Source organism: Engystomops pustulosus, chromosome 9 (assembly GCF_040894005.1).
Source record: "Engystomops pustulosus chromosome 9, aEngPut4.maternal, whole genome shotgun sequence".
NCBI classification, from domain to species: Eukaryota; Metazoa; Chordata; class Amphibia; order Anura; family Leptodactylidae; genus Engystomops; species Engystomops pustulosus.
The window spans coordinates 12,191,541-12,209,834 of NC_092419.1; the positions used below are offsets into that span (position 1 = coordinate 12,191,541).

General features: G+C 46.9%; 1 protein-coding gene across 1 annotated transcript in view; it reads left to right on the forward strand.

The window, feature by feature from the left end:
* LOC140076779 (leucine-rich repeat and fibronectin type III domain-containing protein 1-like protein) overlaps positions 1-18,294 on the forward strand; it is a 62,064-nt gene that overhangs the window by 25,075 nt on the left and 18,695 nt on the right. The window contains exon 2 of the mRNA XM_072123479.1: positions 3,286-4,677. Within this exon, the coding sequence (XP_071979580.1) occupies positions 3,286-4,677 (1,392 nt within the window). The remainder of the gene's footprint in view (positions 1-3,285; positions 4,678-18,294) is intronic.

An 18,294-nucleotide genomic window follows, 5' to 3' on the forward strand; every position in this document is an offset into this window, starting at 1 on the left:
AGGAGTAGAAGTCCATGCAGGCTGCTGTGATTTTTTTTATGTGGTTAAATATGTGCACGGGGTACAGTTTGCTAATGTTAAGAGGCTGAATGACCTGTGATGATGTCCCTCAGGTCACATGACATTTGACCACGCCCTCTGATTAGCTCTATAGATCCCTAGATACAAGGCCTGTTTATAACTCTGATTATTTTAGGATGTGAAGGAAACAATTTTAAGCTAAAAGATGGGGGGCAGATAGTTACTTGGGCTCTATAGGAACCTGATACTAGCTGTATTTGTGAAAAATGTGCTGACAGGTTCCCTTAAAGTTCCATCCCTTGGACCTTGCACTATGTATAAGACAGTAGGAAAGTTTTATTAAGATAACGTGTACAGAAAATCTGCGGTTCATGCTATAGACCATATTTTTTCTTTGTTTTAGTCACTTTTTTTACCTTTTCCAACAAGAGGGGGGACTTAGAGGAAGGGGTGTGGCTTGTTTTAAAGAGGCGGGGCTTTCAGATGTGACAAAATGTCAATGGTGAAAAATTCGAGTGCAAATCTCTGACGCAAAATATGTCAATTTATAACCGGCATAGACATAATATCAGCAGAATCTGTCGATTTTTGTGGGTTTTGCCTACCCATAAAATTTAGACTATGGTTAGTTGGTTCATCCCTGACTTTTCCCTTGATGTCTGATGGAGGCAGGGATTGGGAAAGTCAAGAGTCAAACAGTGGCCTTTCTATATATTGTATGTGCATCCTTGGGGCGAGCTGGGTGTGCATGTGCGGGAATGAGTCCCAAGATAAGGATATCACCCCATTATCCTGCCCCAACGTGTCAACAATGCTCCGAATTTTACCAAAAATTGCCAATGTTGAGAAATAAAATGCAACATTCTAAACAAAAATTCTGTATTGACCTCTCACTGCTCTGGCGCTGCCATTATGGTGGTCTTCTGCCCCCTTTCCAGAGTATTTCTTGCAAGGATAATATGTTATATATATGGGACAGCTTAAAGGAAACCTACCACCATGGATCTACCTATCGTAGGCCGCCGGCTGCGCGGTCTTGGCTCTGAAGCCAGAGCTACTGCGCATGCGCAGAACCCAGCTCCGCAGGTGAGTGTGCGCAGGTACCAGGAGCTGCTCGCTGAAGGTGCATTGGTAGGTGGAACGCAAGAGGCTACTGGGGCGTGGAGTAGCCGCGCCGTGTAGCCTCAGCTCCGCCTACTCCACGCCCCAGCAGCCTGTTTAGGAAATTTGAATATATGGGGGAATTAAAATTTATAAAAGTTCTGGGCCACAAAAGTATTAGCCCTAAAAAGAGCTTTAGAACTGTACGTTAGAGGAACCTGCCACCGGATCTACCTTAATATGTAGATCCGTGGTGGTAGGTTTCTTTAAGCCAATTACTACACAGGACCGCCCACTGGACTCCTAAATATAGTAGGAGTAGATTAGACACAATGGGGCTCATTTACTAAGGGCTCCGCGGCTGCACTTTCGTCAGGTTTCCCGAATTTTGCTGTTTTGCACCGAATTCCGCCAGGATTTTGGCGCATGTGATCGGATTTTTGCGCAATCGTGCCGGCTTTCACGCGACAGAAATCGGGGGGCATGGCCGTCGGATGGCGCAGCATCAACACCTGGTGGGGCTCATTTACTAAGGGCTCCGCGGCTGCACTTTCGTCAGGTTTCCCGAATTTTGCTGTTTTGCACCGAATTCCGCCAGATTTTTGGCGCATGCGATCGGATTTTTGCGCAATCGTGCCGGCTTTCACGCGACAGAAATCGGAGGGCATGGCCGTCGGATGGCGCAGCATCAACACCTGGTGGACATCGGGCGCACACACCTTAGTGAATCCCGGCAGAACCTGAATCCACGTCAGACAGCCCACGAGGCTGGACCGGGTAAGTAAATGAGCCCCATGTTCCCTTATTGAAGCAGAGGATAGCGATGACTCATAGGGATTCTGGACAGGAGATACTTCATTAGTCACAGCTCCGGGAATCTGTCATTACGGATCAGTACAAGTATGGAGGAGATACATATATATCACTGTGTATTAAGACAGATTTCCTATTCGCAAAGTACAGTAGATGACAAGACTAATGTCAGATGAAGTGGCAGATACTTGTGTTGTCACCTGTATCCGGAGACAGAGAACAGAAGACCGGCGAAAAATTACTCAAGTGATTTTCTTATTTTACGGGAAAAGACTCTTTAAGAAGGACCTGTCAGCGCTCCTGACACCTGCTGTACTGAATGTGTGTACCTGTCTCTTCTAATAGCTATACGTTCTGCCTGTTCTCTGTATATAGATAATTAGAGATAATTGACAAGTGGGTGTTACCAGCTGGGGGCGTGACCATACAAGCTATAAAACTTTCCAATCAGCACCCAGAGGAGCAACTGAACGGGGCTGTGACCACTGGTACAACTGGGTTTCTCCTTTTTGCACCTTGTATTTGTAGGAGACATGATGCTGGATAGCGATGGTTAGAATAGAAAGAAGGAATTGGATGCACCAGTAGTCATGGCTTCACCCCCCCCAGTTTACTGAGAAACTAATTTGCATAACAAAATATTTGTTAATTCAACCAATTATTGGAAACATTAAAGGTACATCTAGAAAACATATTATGTTTCCTCCGGCGCCCAGGCTCCACCCTCTTAGTAGATCAGGTACAATCTCCGCCAGGTCAGACCTCAGACCAAATCTTAGATCTGGTGGAGTTTTCTGATATAGTCTCCAATGGTTTTCCGAATGAGACAATATTAAATGCAGTGGGTCGGAGCACTCACACCCCTGCCCACCAACCGCTCACCCCACTCCAACACACCAAGGTAGCGTGCATGTCCAAAAAGTAGGGAAACGGTATTGTATGGGGAGATTTATCTGCCTTCTCCTCTAGAAAACTGTCAGAGAAGGAATCTTCCCCATTGTCCATGGGGCTGCTGGGAATAGCTGAGAACAATGGTGCATTTTCAACCTCCTGTTTCATTTGGGGAAGGAGACCCCCCATTTTTGTTATCGGTTTCAGTTTAAGTTGGACTCAAACATTAAAACGTAGTGCAATCCATTTAACTATGACATGGTAAAATAAAGGTAAAATCCAATGGGTTCTCCAATAATGTGTTGGATAGAGGGGAGATTTGTTATTCCGATATCTCACTTGGGGTATATGCATCACCTTTGCTTTGTGCCCCAAAACTCAAACTGATAGTCTCAGTACAAGCTTTACCTATTTCACACCTTCCACAATACTAATCCAATTTCTTTCTTTCCTCCTTAGCTTCAGAATCATGAAGGGGATCATCCTCTGGATTTTCACACTCTCTTTGGGTGTAGCCGGTGCTCAGATCTGTCCCAAAAGATGCGTTTGCCAGAACCTTGCACAATCCCTGGCAATCCTTTGTGCTAAAACCGGACTTCTGTTTGTACCATCGGTCATCGATAGAAGGACGGTGGAGCTCAGACTCACCGACAACTTCATCACGGTGATCAGGAGAAAAGATTTCACCAACATGACTCGTCTACTCCACCTCACACTATCCCGAAATACCATCAGCCAAATCACGCCTTACACCTTTGCCGATCTCCGTGGTCTACGTGCTTTACACCTGGACAGTAACCGTATACTCTCCATGGGCTATGAGCAGCTTCGAGGACTGCAGAACCTGAGACATCTCATCCTCAGCAACAACCAGCTCAATGAAATCTCTCCGGGGTCTTTTCAGGATTTTTTAGGCACGTTGGAAGACCTGGACCTTTCCTATAACAATTTGGCCAACATTCCTTGGCAAACCATATCAAAGTTGACCAACGTCAACTCTTTGAGTCTCGATCACAACCTTATTGACTTTGTGCCTAGTGGGGTCTTCACGAATCTTCACAAATTGGCCAGACTGGACATGACTTCAAATAAACTAAAGACCATTCCACCAGATCCTTTATACTTACGCATCCCAGTCTACGCCAAATCCAAAGGATCACCACTGTCCTCCCTCGTTTTGGGATTTGGAGGAAATCCTTTACATTGTAATTGTGAGCTTCTGTGGCTTAGACGATTGACTAGGGAAGATGACCTCGAGACGTGCGCGTCGCCACTCAGTCTTCTAGGGAAATATTTTTGGAGTATCGCGGAGGAGGAATTCATGTGCGACCCTCCAGTTATAACACATCACTCACCGCACATTTTGGTTATGGAGGGAGAAGCAGTTGTGCTTAAGTGTAAAGCCGTTGGGGATCCGGAGCCTTCCATCCATTGGGTCTCACCAGAGGGAAAGGTTGTTTCGAATTCCTCTCGAGCAATCTCCTATGAAAATGGGACCTTGGAGATCACCATCACCACGGTCAGAGACAGTGGCCCCTTTACTTGCATTGCGTCTAACACTGCAGGAGATGCCACAGCATCTGTGGAGCTATCAGTGAGCCCCCTACCTCATCCAGCCAATGCCAGTCAACGGGGGCTCAGACCCGATAAAGGTCCTTCAGATATTCTCACACCAGCTAAGCCTGGAGCCTCCAATAATGACTCTATGAACCACTCGGAACGGAAGGTGATCACTGCCGAACTGAGCCACAATTCAGCACTTATACAGTGGTTCCTAGATAGGAATATTCCCGGGATTCGGATGTACCAGATCCAGTACAACAGCTCAACAGATGACAGTCTGATTTACAGGTGGGTGTCACAAAGAGAAAGCGGACTATGAATGATGTCCTTGATATATACATTGTGCCGGCACCTGCAGTATCTGGGGGAATGTGTCATCAGACGAGTTTCGATTGTTGAAACCAAATTTTTCAAGAATTATTTTAAGTTTTAAGTCATTATATATTTTTTAATACTACAATACTCAACGTTTCACTTCACTTCACGTTCCGTGGAGATCACTTCCTGACCACTACCTTATTCTCATCACAGATAGGATCCCAGTGAATGATAATGCCTCCATTATAAGATCTACCCAGTAGCACATGATAATGTAATGGATTTGAGAAGCTGCCCCGGGTCCAAAGCTCCTAGGGGGCCCTTGACCATCTTAACCAATCGACATGTTTGATGGTGCCCTTTAGAGATAGTAAAGAGAAGGACCTCCAGCCATGCAATCCCCATGTTCTCAACACATACAGTACGTATTCATAGGTCCTTCCTTGGAAAGGACCTCTAAGGTCCTCAAACTGCCGAAGTGAAACGACCCAACTTTACCAAGTAGCTTGATTCTAGTACCATATGAAGGAAGTAAAAGTGATTAAATAATTACAATTGGACCACAATTTTCATACAGCCTAGGGCCAATCCTGGGCTAATCTACCCCCGGACATAACCATTATAATAGTTTAAAGCATGGCTCCTCCCGCTCCATCAACAATGACCCCTACACATGTCACAGAGCATGCCCACCACACTTGCCCATAGAAGTCATCAAGTCATCTCCAGACTATAGATTCTTAGGTTCCATGTGGCTCTGTGTCACGAATATTAAATGAGTGTGGGTCAGGCATATCCTAATCACTGTTACTGTATAATGTCTGAAGCCCCCGGGCAGTGGTTATGCTGAGTTACTGAACCTCTATTCCGTTTTTATTTAACTCATTTTTGCCAACTTTGTGGTAGAATAAAACATTCTGACTACCTGCGGTCACCACTAGGGGGAGCTCATGAGTTTATCATCTGATATTTATATGCAATGTGTACACAGCTCCCCCTACTGGTGCCTACAGGTAAATGCAGACAATTGTTCTCATTGCAAACAATGTCTAAGCAGAGGATTTATAAAAATATATAAAGCAATGATTCGGCACAGACTGACTTTATAATTGACATGATGATGACGGTTTACAATGATATTTCCTATGATGGCTTAGTTCATGGTGCGCAGCGGTCGGTGCGGACATCATTCAGCCCTGGCTCAGATGTGAGCAGCTGCATGGCCATGGCCCGGCACATGGATGACCTTATCTTGGCAGCGCCGGGGTCGGTAACAGATGGATATTTGCGGTTACTATATCATGTTGGTCTTGACCTTGCGAGGTTTATCAGTTCTGCAGCATCGACGGATGATAAAGTGGATTTTCCTGGCATCTGAATATTGGAAATCATCTGATTGAGCGATTATCCTGACGGCTCATTACTGGAGGTGGCCATAGACATGATGCATCTGTGCACAGTAATGGGGATTATCAGGGCTACGCTGGAGGCAATCCGTAGGAAACCGCTCCGGCTGTATGGACATGCGCCGGTTTGGATTTAGTTTTGCTCTGGGTTTTTGAAGCCAAAAACCAGAAATGGATTGGCAGATGTTCCTGTGTTTTACTCAGAAGGTGTAAATTAAGATTTACCACCACATACATAACATATAAATAGAGTATACTTAAAGGGAACCTGTCCGTTAAACTAACCCACACTAACTAAACCTATAAAGCTGCTATTATACAGCAGTACAACTATCCCTATATTGTTATTCCCCATGCCTGAATAGTCCCACAGTCCGTTTGTGAAAATGACTCACCATCTATGCATATTCATGTTCTACTAGCTCAGCCCCGCCTCCAGCTACCTGATTGACAAGGGATTGGCTTTCTCTTCAGCCCAGTCAACTCACCTCTGCTACATCATTCACAATGATGACTGTGTGACTTGCTGAAGAGAATTCCTGAGGGAGGGGTGAATAAGGGGGTTGAGAAAGACACTGGGGCAGATTTACTGACCCGGTCCATTCGCGATCCAGCGGCGCGTTCTCTGCGGTGGTTTCGGGTCCGGCCGGGATTTATTAAGGTAGTTCCTCCACTGTCCACCAGGTGGCGCTGCTGCGCTGAAGAGCATCGGAACGCGCTGGAATTCACCGAGCCGGGCTGAGTGAAGGTAAGTGCAAGCTCCGCAACAGATTATTTTTTTAAAATGCGGCATTTTTTCCGAATCTGTCAGGTTTTCGTTCGGCCACGTCCCCCGATTTCCGTCGAGTGCATGCCAGCGCCGATGCGCCACAATCCGATCGCGTGCGCCAAAATCCCGGGGCAATTCAGGGGAAATCGGCGCAAATCGGAAATATTCGGGGAACACGTCGGGAAAACGCGAATCGGGCCCTTAGTAAATGACCCCCACTGGCTTTATGTGATTGGCCGAAAAGAAATCAGCTCACCTCTCCCTCAGAAATTCACTTTAGTAAGGGGAATGAGCTGGAGGCACAGGAAGGATATGAATACGCCGGACTCGGCTCAGATCAGCAAATAATTGATATTGTTTGTGTAATGAAAAGTACTTGTAGTCATAAAATAGAAAGCACCGCATGTTATATCCCTGGTCATGTGATGTCACACAGGTGCACGGCTTGTTATATCCCTAGTCATGTGATGTCACACAGGTGCACGGCTTGTTATATCCCTGGTCATGTGATACCACACAGGTGCACAGCTCGTAATATATCCCTGGTCATGTGATGTCACACAGGTGCACGGCTCGTTATATCCCTGGCCATGTGATGTCACACAGGTGCACAGCTCGTTATATCCCTGGTCATGTGATGTCACACAGGTGTATGGCTTGTTATATCCCTAGTCATGTGATGTCACACAGGTGCACGGCTCGTTATATCCCTGGTCATGTGATGTCACACAGGTGTATGGCTTGTTATATCCCTAGTCATGTGATGTCACACAGGTGCATGGCTTGTTATATCCCTGGTCATGTGATGTCACACAGGTGCATGGCTTGTTATATCCCCAGTCATGTGATGTCACACAGGTGCATGGCTTGTTATATCCCCAGTCATGTGATGTCACACAGGGGCATGGGTTGTTATATCCCTGGTCATGTGATGTCACACAGGTGCACGGCTTTTTATATCCCCAGTCATGTGATGTCACACAGGGGCATGGCTTGTTATATCTGTGGTCATGTGATGTCACACAGGTGCATGGCTTGTTATATCCGTGGTCATGTGATGTCACACAGGTGCATGGCTTTTTATATCCCTGGTCATGTGATATCACACAGGTGCACGGCTTGTTATATCCCTGGTCATGTGATACCACACAGGTGCACAGCTCGTAATATATCCCTGGTCATGTGATGTCACACAGGTGCACAGCTCGTTATATCCCTGGTCATGTGATGTCACACAGGTGCACAGCTCGTTATATCCCTGGTCATGTGATGTCACACAGGTGTATGGCTTGTTATATCCCTAGTCATGTGATGTCACACAGGTGCACGGCTCGTTATATCCCTGGTCATGTGATGTCACACAGGTGTATGGCTTGTTATATCCCTAGTCATGTGATGTCACACAGGTGCACAGCTTGTTATATCCCTGGTCATGTGATGTCACACAGGTGCATGGCTCGTTATATATCCCTGGTCATGTGATGTCACACAGGGGCACCGCTTGTTATATCCCTGGTCATGTGATGCCACACAGGTGCATGGCTTGTTATATCCCTGGTCATGTGATATCACACAGGTGCATGGCTTGTTATATCCCTGGTCATGTGATGTCACACAGGTGCATGGCTTGTTATATCCCCAGTCATGTGATGTCACACAGGGGCACGGGTTGTTATATCCGTGGTCATGTGATGTCACACCGGGGCACAGCTTGTTATATCCCTGGTCATGTGATGTCACACAGGTGCACGGCGTTTTATATCCCCAGTCATGTGATGTCACACAGGGGCATGGCTTGTTATATCTGTGGTCATGTGATGTCACACAGGTGCATGGCTTGTTATATCCGTGGTCATGTGATGTCACACAGGTGCATGGCTTGTTATATCCGTGGTCATGTGATGTCACACAGGTGCACAGCTCATTATATACCTGGTCATGTGATGTCACACTGGTGCACGGCTCGTTATATCCCTGGTCATGTGATGTCACACAGGTGCACGGCTCATTATATATCCCTGGTCATGTGATGTCACACAGGTGCATGGCTTGTTATATCCGTGGTCATGTGATGTCACACCGGGGCACAGTTCGTTATATCCCCAGTCATAACGAGTTGTGCACATGTGTGACATCACATGACTGGGGATATAACAAGCAGTGCACCTGTGTGACATCACATGACTGGGAATATAACAAGCAGTGCACCTGTGTGACATCACATGATTAGAGAATGTTTTTTTATCCACCGGAAGTAAACAATGATGCTTCCTGTTGAATGACAGCAAGCAGAGATCTAGAAAACCGTGAGGAATTCAAACAGAAAGTATATTGGAAAATTGTTTTCATTACATAAATAATATCACTTACAAACCCTTTAAGTGCGTTGGAGTTCTCCTTTAAGTTGTCTGAATTCTGCAGCTCGATACTGAGCTGTTGGCTGGAGGGTCAGGACGCGCGGCGGAGGGATAGACAATCGGACTTTGTTTGTCTGTTCTTGTCTTATCTGCTGTTTGTATGAAATCTCTCGGCCTTTATGGATTCGTATTGTGAAGCTCAGAGAAAAGCGAGTGATTATCGTGCGGCCTCCGCGGTCATGCAGGATACGGCACATCTGTGCGCGGAATATACCGCACTATGTACGGGAAACGTATCTCTCCGGCCATAACAGAACACCGCGGATACTATTCGTCCTGTGTATGAGCCCCTCACCCTCCACATCCGTGCGCGGAATATACCGCACTATGTACGGGGATCTCTCCAGCCATCACTGTGTATGAGCCCCTCACCCTCCACATCTGTGCGCGGAATATACTGCACTATGTACGGGGAACGTATCTCTCCAGCCATCACAGAACACAGCGGATACTATTAGTCCTGTGTATGAGCCCCTCACCCTCCACATCCGTGCGCGGAATATACTGCACTATGTACGGGGAACGTATCTCTCCAGCCATCACAGAATACAGCGGATACTATTAGTCCTGTGTATGAGCCCCTCACACTCCACATCTGTGCGCGGAATATACCGCACTATGTACGGGAAACGTATCTCCAGCCATCACAGAACACAGCGGATACTATTAGTCCTGTGCATGAGCCCCTCATCCTCCACATCTGTGCGCGGAATATACCGCACTATGTACGGGAAACGTATCTCTCCGGCCATAACAGAACACCGCGGATACTATTCGTCCTGTGTATGAGCCCCTCACCCTCCACATCCGTGCGCGGAATATACCGCACTATGTACGGGGATCTCTCCAGCCATCACTGTGTATGAGCCCCTCACCCTCCACATCTGTGCGCGGAATATACTGCACTATGTACGGGGAACGTATCTCTCCAGCCATCACAGAACACAGCGGATACTATTAGTCCTGTGTATGAGCCCCTCAGCCTCCACATCTGTGCACGGAATATACTGCACTATGTACGGGGAACGTATCTCTCCAGCCATCACAGAATACAGCGGATACTATTAGTCCTGTGTATGAGCCCCTCACACTCCACATCTGTGCGCGGAATATACCGCACTATGTACGGGAAACGTATCTCCAGCCATCACAGAACACAGCGGATACTATTAGTCCTGTGTATGAGCCCCTCATCCTCCACATCTGTGCGCGGAATATACCGCACTATGTACGGGAAACGTATCTCTCCAGCCATCACAGAACACAGCGGATACTATTAGTCCTGTGTATGAGCCCCTCATCCTCCACATCTGTGCGCGGAATATACCGCTCTATGTACGGGGAACGTATCTCTCCGGCCATCACAGAACACAGCGGATACTATTAGTCCTGTGTATGAGCCCCTCACCCTCCACATCCGTGCACGGAATATACCGCACTATGTACGGGGATCTCTCCAGCCATCACTGTGTATGAGCCCCTCACCCTCCACATCTGTGCGCAGAATATACTGCACTATATACGGGAAACGTATCTCTCCAGCCATCACAGAACACAGCGGATACTATTAGTCCTGTGTATGAGCCCCTCACCCTCCACATCTGTGCTCGGAATATACCGCACTATGTACGAGGATCTCTCCAGCCATCACTGTGTATGAGCCCCTCACCCTCCACATCCGTGCGTGGACTATACCGCACTATGTATGGGGAACGTATCTCTCCAGCCATCACAGAACACAGCAGATACTATTAGTCCTGTGTATGAGCCCCTCACCCTCCACATCTGTGCACGGAATATACCGCACTATGTATGGGGAACGTATCTCTCCGGCCATCACAGAACACAGCAGATACTATTAGTCCTGTGTATGAGCCCCTCACCCTCCACATCTGTGCGCGGAATATACCGCACTATGTACGGGGAATGTATCTCTCCAGCCATCACAGAACACAGCGGATACTTTTAGTTCTGTGTATGAGCCCCTCACCCTCCACATCTGCTGAGCCGTACAGGGGGATGCACAGTCACGTCGCCTTCTCCTGGATGATGGCTTCTTGCGTTTTGGCTGATGCAGTATCTTGTTTTTTTGGAGCGGCCATATGTCACACTGTACTAAGAGAAATACTAGAAATGTATCACACAATATACGTAAAATCTGGGCAGGCGTGCTGTTATTCCTCATTATCAAAATAAACGGATTTCTCCTACACGTTTTTTTCCTTCAAGGAGAACCTGTCCGATCACTTATCTGAGCGCAGCATGTGCTAAAGAAGAGGGCGCTGAACTCAGGGGTATATAGTGTATATAGTGTATATAGTGTATATTGGGTTCTGGGATTTGATTTGGCAGTTTCATGTCAGATGCTGAGACTGTGAGTCCTGTTTTACCTTTCAACTCATAGAGAAAGCCTGTGAGTCCTGCTTCTCTTTCCCACTCATTGAGAAAACCTGTGAGTCCTGCTTATCCCGCCTACTCATAGAGAAAGCCTGTGAGTCCTGCTTATCCCGCCTACTCATAGAGAATGCCTGTGAGTCCTGCTTCCCCTTTCAGCTCATAGAGAAAGCCTGTGAGTCCTACTTCTCTTTCCCACTCATTGAGAAAACCTGTGAGTCCTGCTTATCCCGCCTACTCATAGAGAAAGCCTGTGAGTCCTGCTTATCCCGCCTACTCATAGAGAAAGCCTGTGAGTCCTGCTTCCCCTTCCACTCATAGAGAAAGCCTGTGAGTCCTGCTTCCCCTTTCAGCTCATAGAGAATGCCTGTGAGTCCTGCTTCCCCTTTCAACTCATAGAGAATGCCTGTGAGTCCTGCTTATCCCGCCTACTCATAGAGAAAGCCTGTGAGTCCTGCTTCCCCTTTCAGCTCATAGAGAATGCCTGTGAGTCCTGCTTCCCCTTTCAACTCATAGAGAATGCCTGTGAGTCCTGCTTATCCCGCCTACTCATAGAGAAAGCCTGTGAGTCCTGCTTCCCCCACCAACTCATAGAGAAAGCCTTTGAATCCTGGTTCCCTCCCACTCATATAGAAAGCCTGTGAGTCCTGCTTCCTCCACCCACTCATAGAGAACGCCTGTGAGTCCTACTTCATCCACCCACTCATAGAGAAAGCCTGTGAGTCCTGCTTACCCCACCCACTCATAGAGAAAGCCCGTGAGTCCTGCTTCCCCCTCGCTCATAGAGAAAGCCTGTGAGTCCTGCTTCCCCTTTCAACTCATAGAGAATGCCTGTGAGTCCTGCTTATCCCGCCTACTCATAGAGAAAGCCTGTGAGTCCTGCTTCCCCCACCAACTCATAGAGAAAGCCTTTGAATCCTGGTTCCCTCCCACTCATATAGAAAGCCTGTGAGTCCTGCTTCCCCCACCCACTCATAGAGAACACCTGTGAGTCCTGCTTCATCCACCCACTCATAGAGAAAGCCTGTGAGTCCTGCTTACCCCACCCACTCATAGAGAAAGCCCGTGAGTCCTGCTTCCCCCTCGCTCATAGAGAAAGCCTGTGAGTCCTGCTTCCCCTTTCAACTCATAGAGAATGCCTGTGAGTCCTGCTTATCCCGCCTACTCATAGAGAAAGCCTGTGAGTCCTGCTTCCCCCACCAACTCATAGAGAAAGCCTTTGAATCCTGGTTCCCTCCCACTCATATAGAAAGCCTGTGAGTCCTGCTTCCCCCACCCACTCATAGAGAACACCTGTGAGTCCTGCTTCATCCACCCACTCATAGAGAAAGCGTGTGAGTCCTGCTTACCTCACCCACTCATAGAGAAAGCCTGTGGGTCCTACTACACTTAACTACTCATGGAGAAGCCTGTCCGCTGTATAATAATCATGCAGTTTGGGGAAAGTAATGGTCTAAGAGATAAAGTTTACAGACTATTTTAAATAAATGCATATACATATATATAATAAATTTTAGGCAGCCCTTTGAAATTTCCGTCAAGTCAGGAGCGGAAAACACATCTAAGTCATGTAAGTTAGTAGTTACAGCAGGTGATTACCTGATATATTTCTTACCCTTGCATCGTGTTATTTGGCTTTTTCAGCCACCACTAGGGGGAGCTCAGTGCAAAACAATGAATACAGCTTCCAGTGATCTCAATGAAAGCCGTAAAATCTATCCGCAATATTATGGTGAGAACCCAATTAACGGTCAAAATGAGTTTTATGCTAAGTGTGCGTGTCTGGACAGGATTCCCCCAAATTTTAGTCAACGTATATGCAATTGTTTTGTTTGCTTCCTGTAAGACTTTACCCTTCTTTCTGGATGATATTTATATGATTCTTACTAGTCATGTTATGAGGGCTCTTACTATTTGAGGATATGTCCATTTTTATACTCTGTTAAAATGTAAGAAAAAATGTAACAAAAATGTAACAAAATCTCTTTGCATTAAGCTCCCCCTAGTGGTAGCTGTCTGAAAATTCAGCAATTAAATATTGGCAATCAGAAGATCAGTGGAGGGCCCCTCCCGCCTACAGACCCCATAGCAGCTTCATAGTCTGTCTACATGTAGTCTACTACTTCTACTACTGCCTGGGACCCCCACACTCGCTATTGATGGTGGTCCTATAGATGGGACCATGCTTGTCTAGCTTGATCCTTCCAAATCCCCTTTAAAGAATTTTCCATAGTCTCTATATACGGTAGTTGAGGTCCCGCTGATCTCCAGCAGCCGCTTCCTTGAGATACATTTTCCATAGTACATGTGTTGTTTATTCATTTCATCTCGTTCTGCCAAGACAGTTTGTTCTGTTTCTCGTGGTGACGTTCCGTAGATCCTTCATGTCTTGGCCCGGATTGAGCTCCGCCGGATCAGCCCCGGAGAGGATTGATTTGGATAATTACTGAGATGATTGCACTATTGTTGTTGTCACAAGGATCTGATCAGTCCCTGCGTTCCTGTACACGTCCATAGCATTACTGAGTATAGCGAGGACTGTCTGCATCTTCTTACTTATCTTCACCATAACCTTCTTCATGTCGTCACAAGCGCAAAGGAAATAGGATTTCTACAGCTCATGTTACATTTTTTTTAAGAAACTATGTGTAGTCTGCTCAGCTCCTCCTGCTCTATAACATGCTGCCTGCAGATAGGACACTATGTACAATCTGCTCAGCTCCTCCTGCTCTATAACATGCTGCCTGCAGATAGGACACTTTGTACAATCTGCTCAGCTCCTCCTGCACTATAACATGCTGACCGCAGATAGGACACTATGTACAATCTGCTCAGCTCCTCCTGCTCTATAACATGCTGCCTGCATATAGGACACTATGTACAATCTCCTCAGCTCCTCCTGCTCTATAACATGCTGCCTGCAGATAGGACACTATGTACAATCTGCTCAGCTCCTCCTGCTCTATAACATGCTGCCTGCAGATAGGACACTTTGTACAATCTGCTCAGCTCCTCCTGCACTATAACATGCTGACCGCAGATAGGACACTATGTACAATCTGCTCAGCTCCTCCTGCTCTATAACATGCTGCCTGCAGATAGGACACTATTATGTACAATCTGATCAGTTCCTCCTGCTCTATAACATGCTGCCCGCAGATAGGACACTATGTACAATCTGCTCAGCTCCTCCTGCTCTATAACATGCTGCCTGCAGATAAGACACTATGTACAATATGCTCAGCTCCTCCTGCTCTATAACATGCTGCCTGCCTCATTTCTAGGACCACTACATTGATGGTCTATCTGTAATCAATCAACTGAGGGTCACGGTCTCTTCATTGTTCGCATTGGTCTTTGTGGCCTTCAAAGAGAAGGTTGTCAGGGATGTCGAGGATAGGACCTCCACCAATTGATGACCCGTCCTAACTACAGGCCATTGAGATGATGAATATATGGTGCACTGGGGGGGACCTTCCCATATTGGGGGTCATTTACTAAGGGCCCAATTTGTGTTTTCCCGAATATTTCCGATTTGCGCCGATTTTCCCTGTATTGCCCCGGGATTTTGGCGCACGCGATCGGATTGTGGCGCATCGGTGCCGGCATGCACACGACGGAAATGGGGGGCGTGGCCGAACGAAAACCCGACGGATTCGGAAAAACCGCCGCATTTTAAAAAAAAAATCTGTCGCGGAGCTTGCACTTACCTTCACTCAGCCCGGCTCGGTGAACTCCAGCGCGTTCCGATGTTTTTCAGCGCAGCAGCGCCACCTGGTGGACGTCGGAGGAACTACCTTAGTGAATTCCGTCCGGACCCAAATCCACCGCAGAGAACGCGCCGCTGGATCGCGAATGGACCGTGTAAGTAAATCTGCCCCATTATTCTTCAGCAAAAATCTCCGTCTAATCTTCTGTAGAATGTTCCTCCAGGTCTTGTAGATGGACCAGGGTAATCCCCGTGTACTATCTCCTCAAGCTTCATGCTCAGCCTCCCATCCGGCACTTATCTACGTCTTCTGTCCTCCTTGACTTGGTCCACCACATCCCTTCATATCCCTGAGCTATCGGATCGATCTCTACCTTCTCAGGCCGCCGTTGCCTATAATCTTCCGTCTTTGGTCTCCATGCTCACCGTTCTCCGTCTCGTTTCGGCGGCTCCGTTCTCCTTCCCCTGTTACGTGATCCAGCTTAATCCCATTTCTATGAATTCCTAACGTTCCAATGTTTTTCTCCCGCCGTATGGGAGATGAAGCGGTAACGGATTACAGGGAGCCGCTCATCCTTGGCTGGTGCCGTGGGTAACGTGAGGATGTGTTTGCCCTATGGTTACCATAGCTGACCCATTATATGATGTCTTATGTTATTGCTAAGGCAACAGGTTTAAAACCTCTTAAAATAATCCCATAATAGATCCCATTTACTGCATCATAATGTATGAGGAACATACTGTACCCATCACACAGTGTAGAAGGTAAGAGAAGAAAAAATTGAGATATTTTCTATTTATTTTTTCCTTGTCTGGAAATGTGCAGTATTTTTTTTGGAAAAGGTTAACGCCCTACATGTATATGGAATAACAATCAGATTTTGGGGGTCTGACCACTAATTTCAGCTATTCTGGCTCTAGTGTAGTCATTGCACCCCCCCACCGATCATATCATTGTTCCTTATCTTGTGGATAGGGAGATAGGGACAACCCCTTCTATGATAAAAATTCTTACCACATGCAACCACCACAAGAGGGAGCTCTAGAGCTTACTGCAAATTGCTAAAATAGAGCCTGCCAGGTCCTAAATACCTCCATCATTAATAGCCATGTTGTGTACAGGTCTTTAATACCTACCTTTATGGCCACAAACCGATCAAACAATGGAGAGATAGTCATCATCTCTGTATGATATGGAATTCATCCTGCAAGCGCACTATGGGTGACCCTGATGTTCTAGATTTGCTTATAGACATCCACAAGTGCTCGAGGCCCCCTTTGGAATTATTATCCAATGCCACCTTTACCTGTGTAAAGCTGTGTGTAGGCAAATTAGGCAAATTCAACCCACCCCTATTGCACATGCAGGCTTATTTATGTATCCAGAAAAAGAAGATGATCTCTGCATGACTTTGTGGCCGCACAATGGGGCAGATTTACTTACCGGGTCCATTCGCGATCCAGCGGCGCGTTCTCTGCGGTGGATTCGGGTCCGGCCAGGATTTATTAAGGTAGTTCCTCCGACGTCCACCAGGTGGCGTTGCTGCACTGAAAAGCATCGGAACGCACTGGAATACACCGAGCCGGGCTGAGTGAAGGTAAGTGCAATTTTCGCGACGGTTTTTCCGAATCCGTCGGGTTTTCGTTCGGCCAAGCCCCCCGATTTCCGTCGCGTGCATGCCGGCGCTGATGCGCCAAAATCCGATTGCGTGTGCAAAATCCCGGGGCAATTCAGGGAAAATCAGCGCAAATCGGAAATATTCGGGTAACACGTCGGGAAAATGCGAATCGGGCCCTTAGTAAATGACCCCCAATGTTTCTAATCATATTTCGGGATCTAAGGCTTGGGAGGCATTTTCTGACCTTTTTATGGTTGTATTCAGCATAATCTGTATGCAGTATGCTCTTGAGCGCCCTCTAGTGATGCCTGCACAAAGACTAAATTTTACGATAAAGAACTTTTAAAGGGATTTGAAGCTCTGATGCTCATGAGAATATCAAAATACAGATCAATCCTGATTGATCCATAAGACCTTATGCCCATGACCGCACTTATTAGGCGTGAGCTGGCTGCACAAACTGTGTCCACTCACGGCCACCAGTGACTTGCATTATGCCCACTTTGGATGACTTACCCAAGGCTTGCCCATTGCATATTCACCAACATTTTGTAGGTATAATACAGTAGTAGGTTATAATATAGGTGTTTGGGGTGGTTGCTCGGGGCCCAAACCTTCTTGGGGGCCCATGGAGACCCAAACCACCGACCAAATGTTATACTAAGAAGGACCTTCACCCATGAAATCCTTGTATATCTGTTCCTCCTCTAAATACACATGTACACCAGAGCCATTTCAGGACCATAGAAGGTTCTCCAAAGGTCCTTAAATCGCAGATTAAAAGCAGCAGAAGGGGCACATCCTCCATTCCCCAAAAAGCTGATTCTAGTACCAGATGTAGGAAGTGATTCCAGACTTGTAGGGGCCATAATATTTATACAGCCCAGGGCCCATGGTGGTCTTAATCCACTCCTGGATATTATAGGACATGTATGCCCAATCTCAAGACCCCCTTAAGATTCCCTCTCCCACCACCATTCTGAGTGGGGCTTCTCATTAGTGGGTGGTGGGTTATAAGCTTTCCCTTTTAGGCTAAGACGTACCCAAATTTGCTTTGTTTGATGGCTGATTTGGGTGTTGGTGTCCTGTAAGTCATTGGGTCCCCTTGTCATTCAGATATCTGGGCAGAGATAATGGGGCACATTTACTTACCCGTCCCGTTGCGTTCGCCGATCCAGAACGTCCGACGAGGATTCGGAGCTGCCGCGATTCACTAATATCGTGCGTCCGATATCCTGCATGTGTCGCTTCCCCCGCTCAGGTCCGCCGGAGT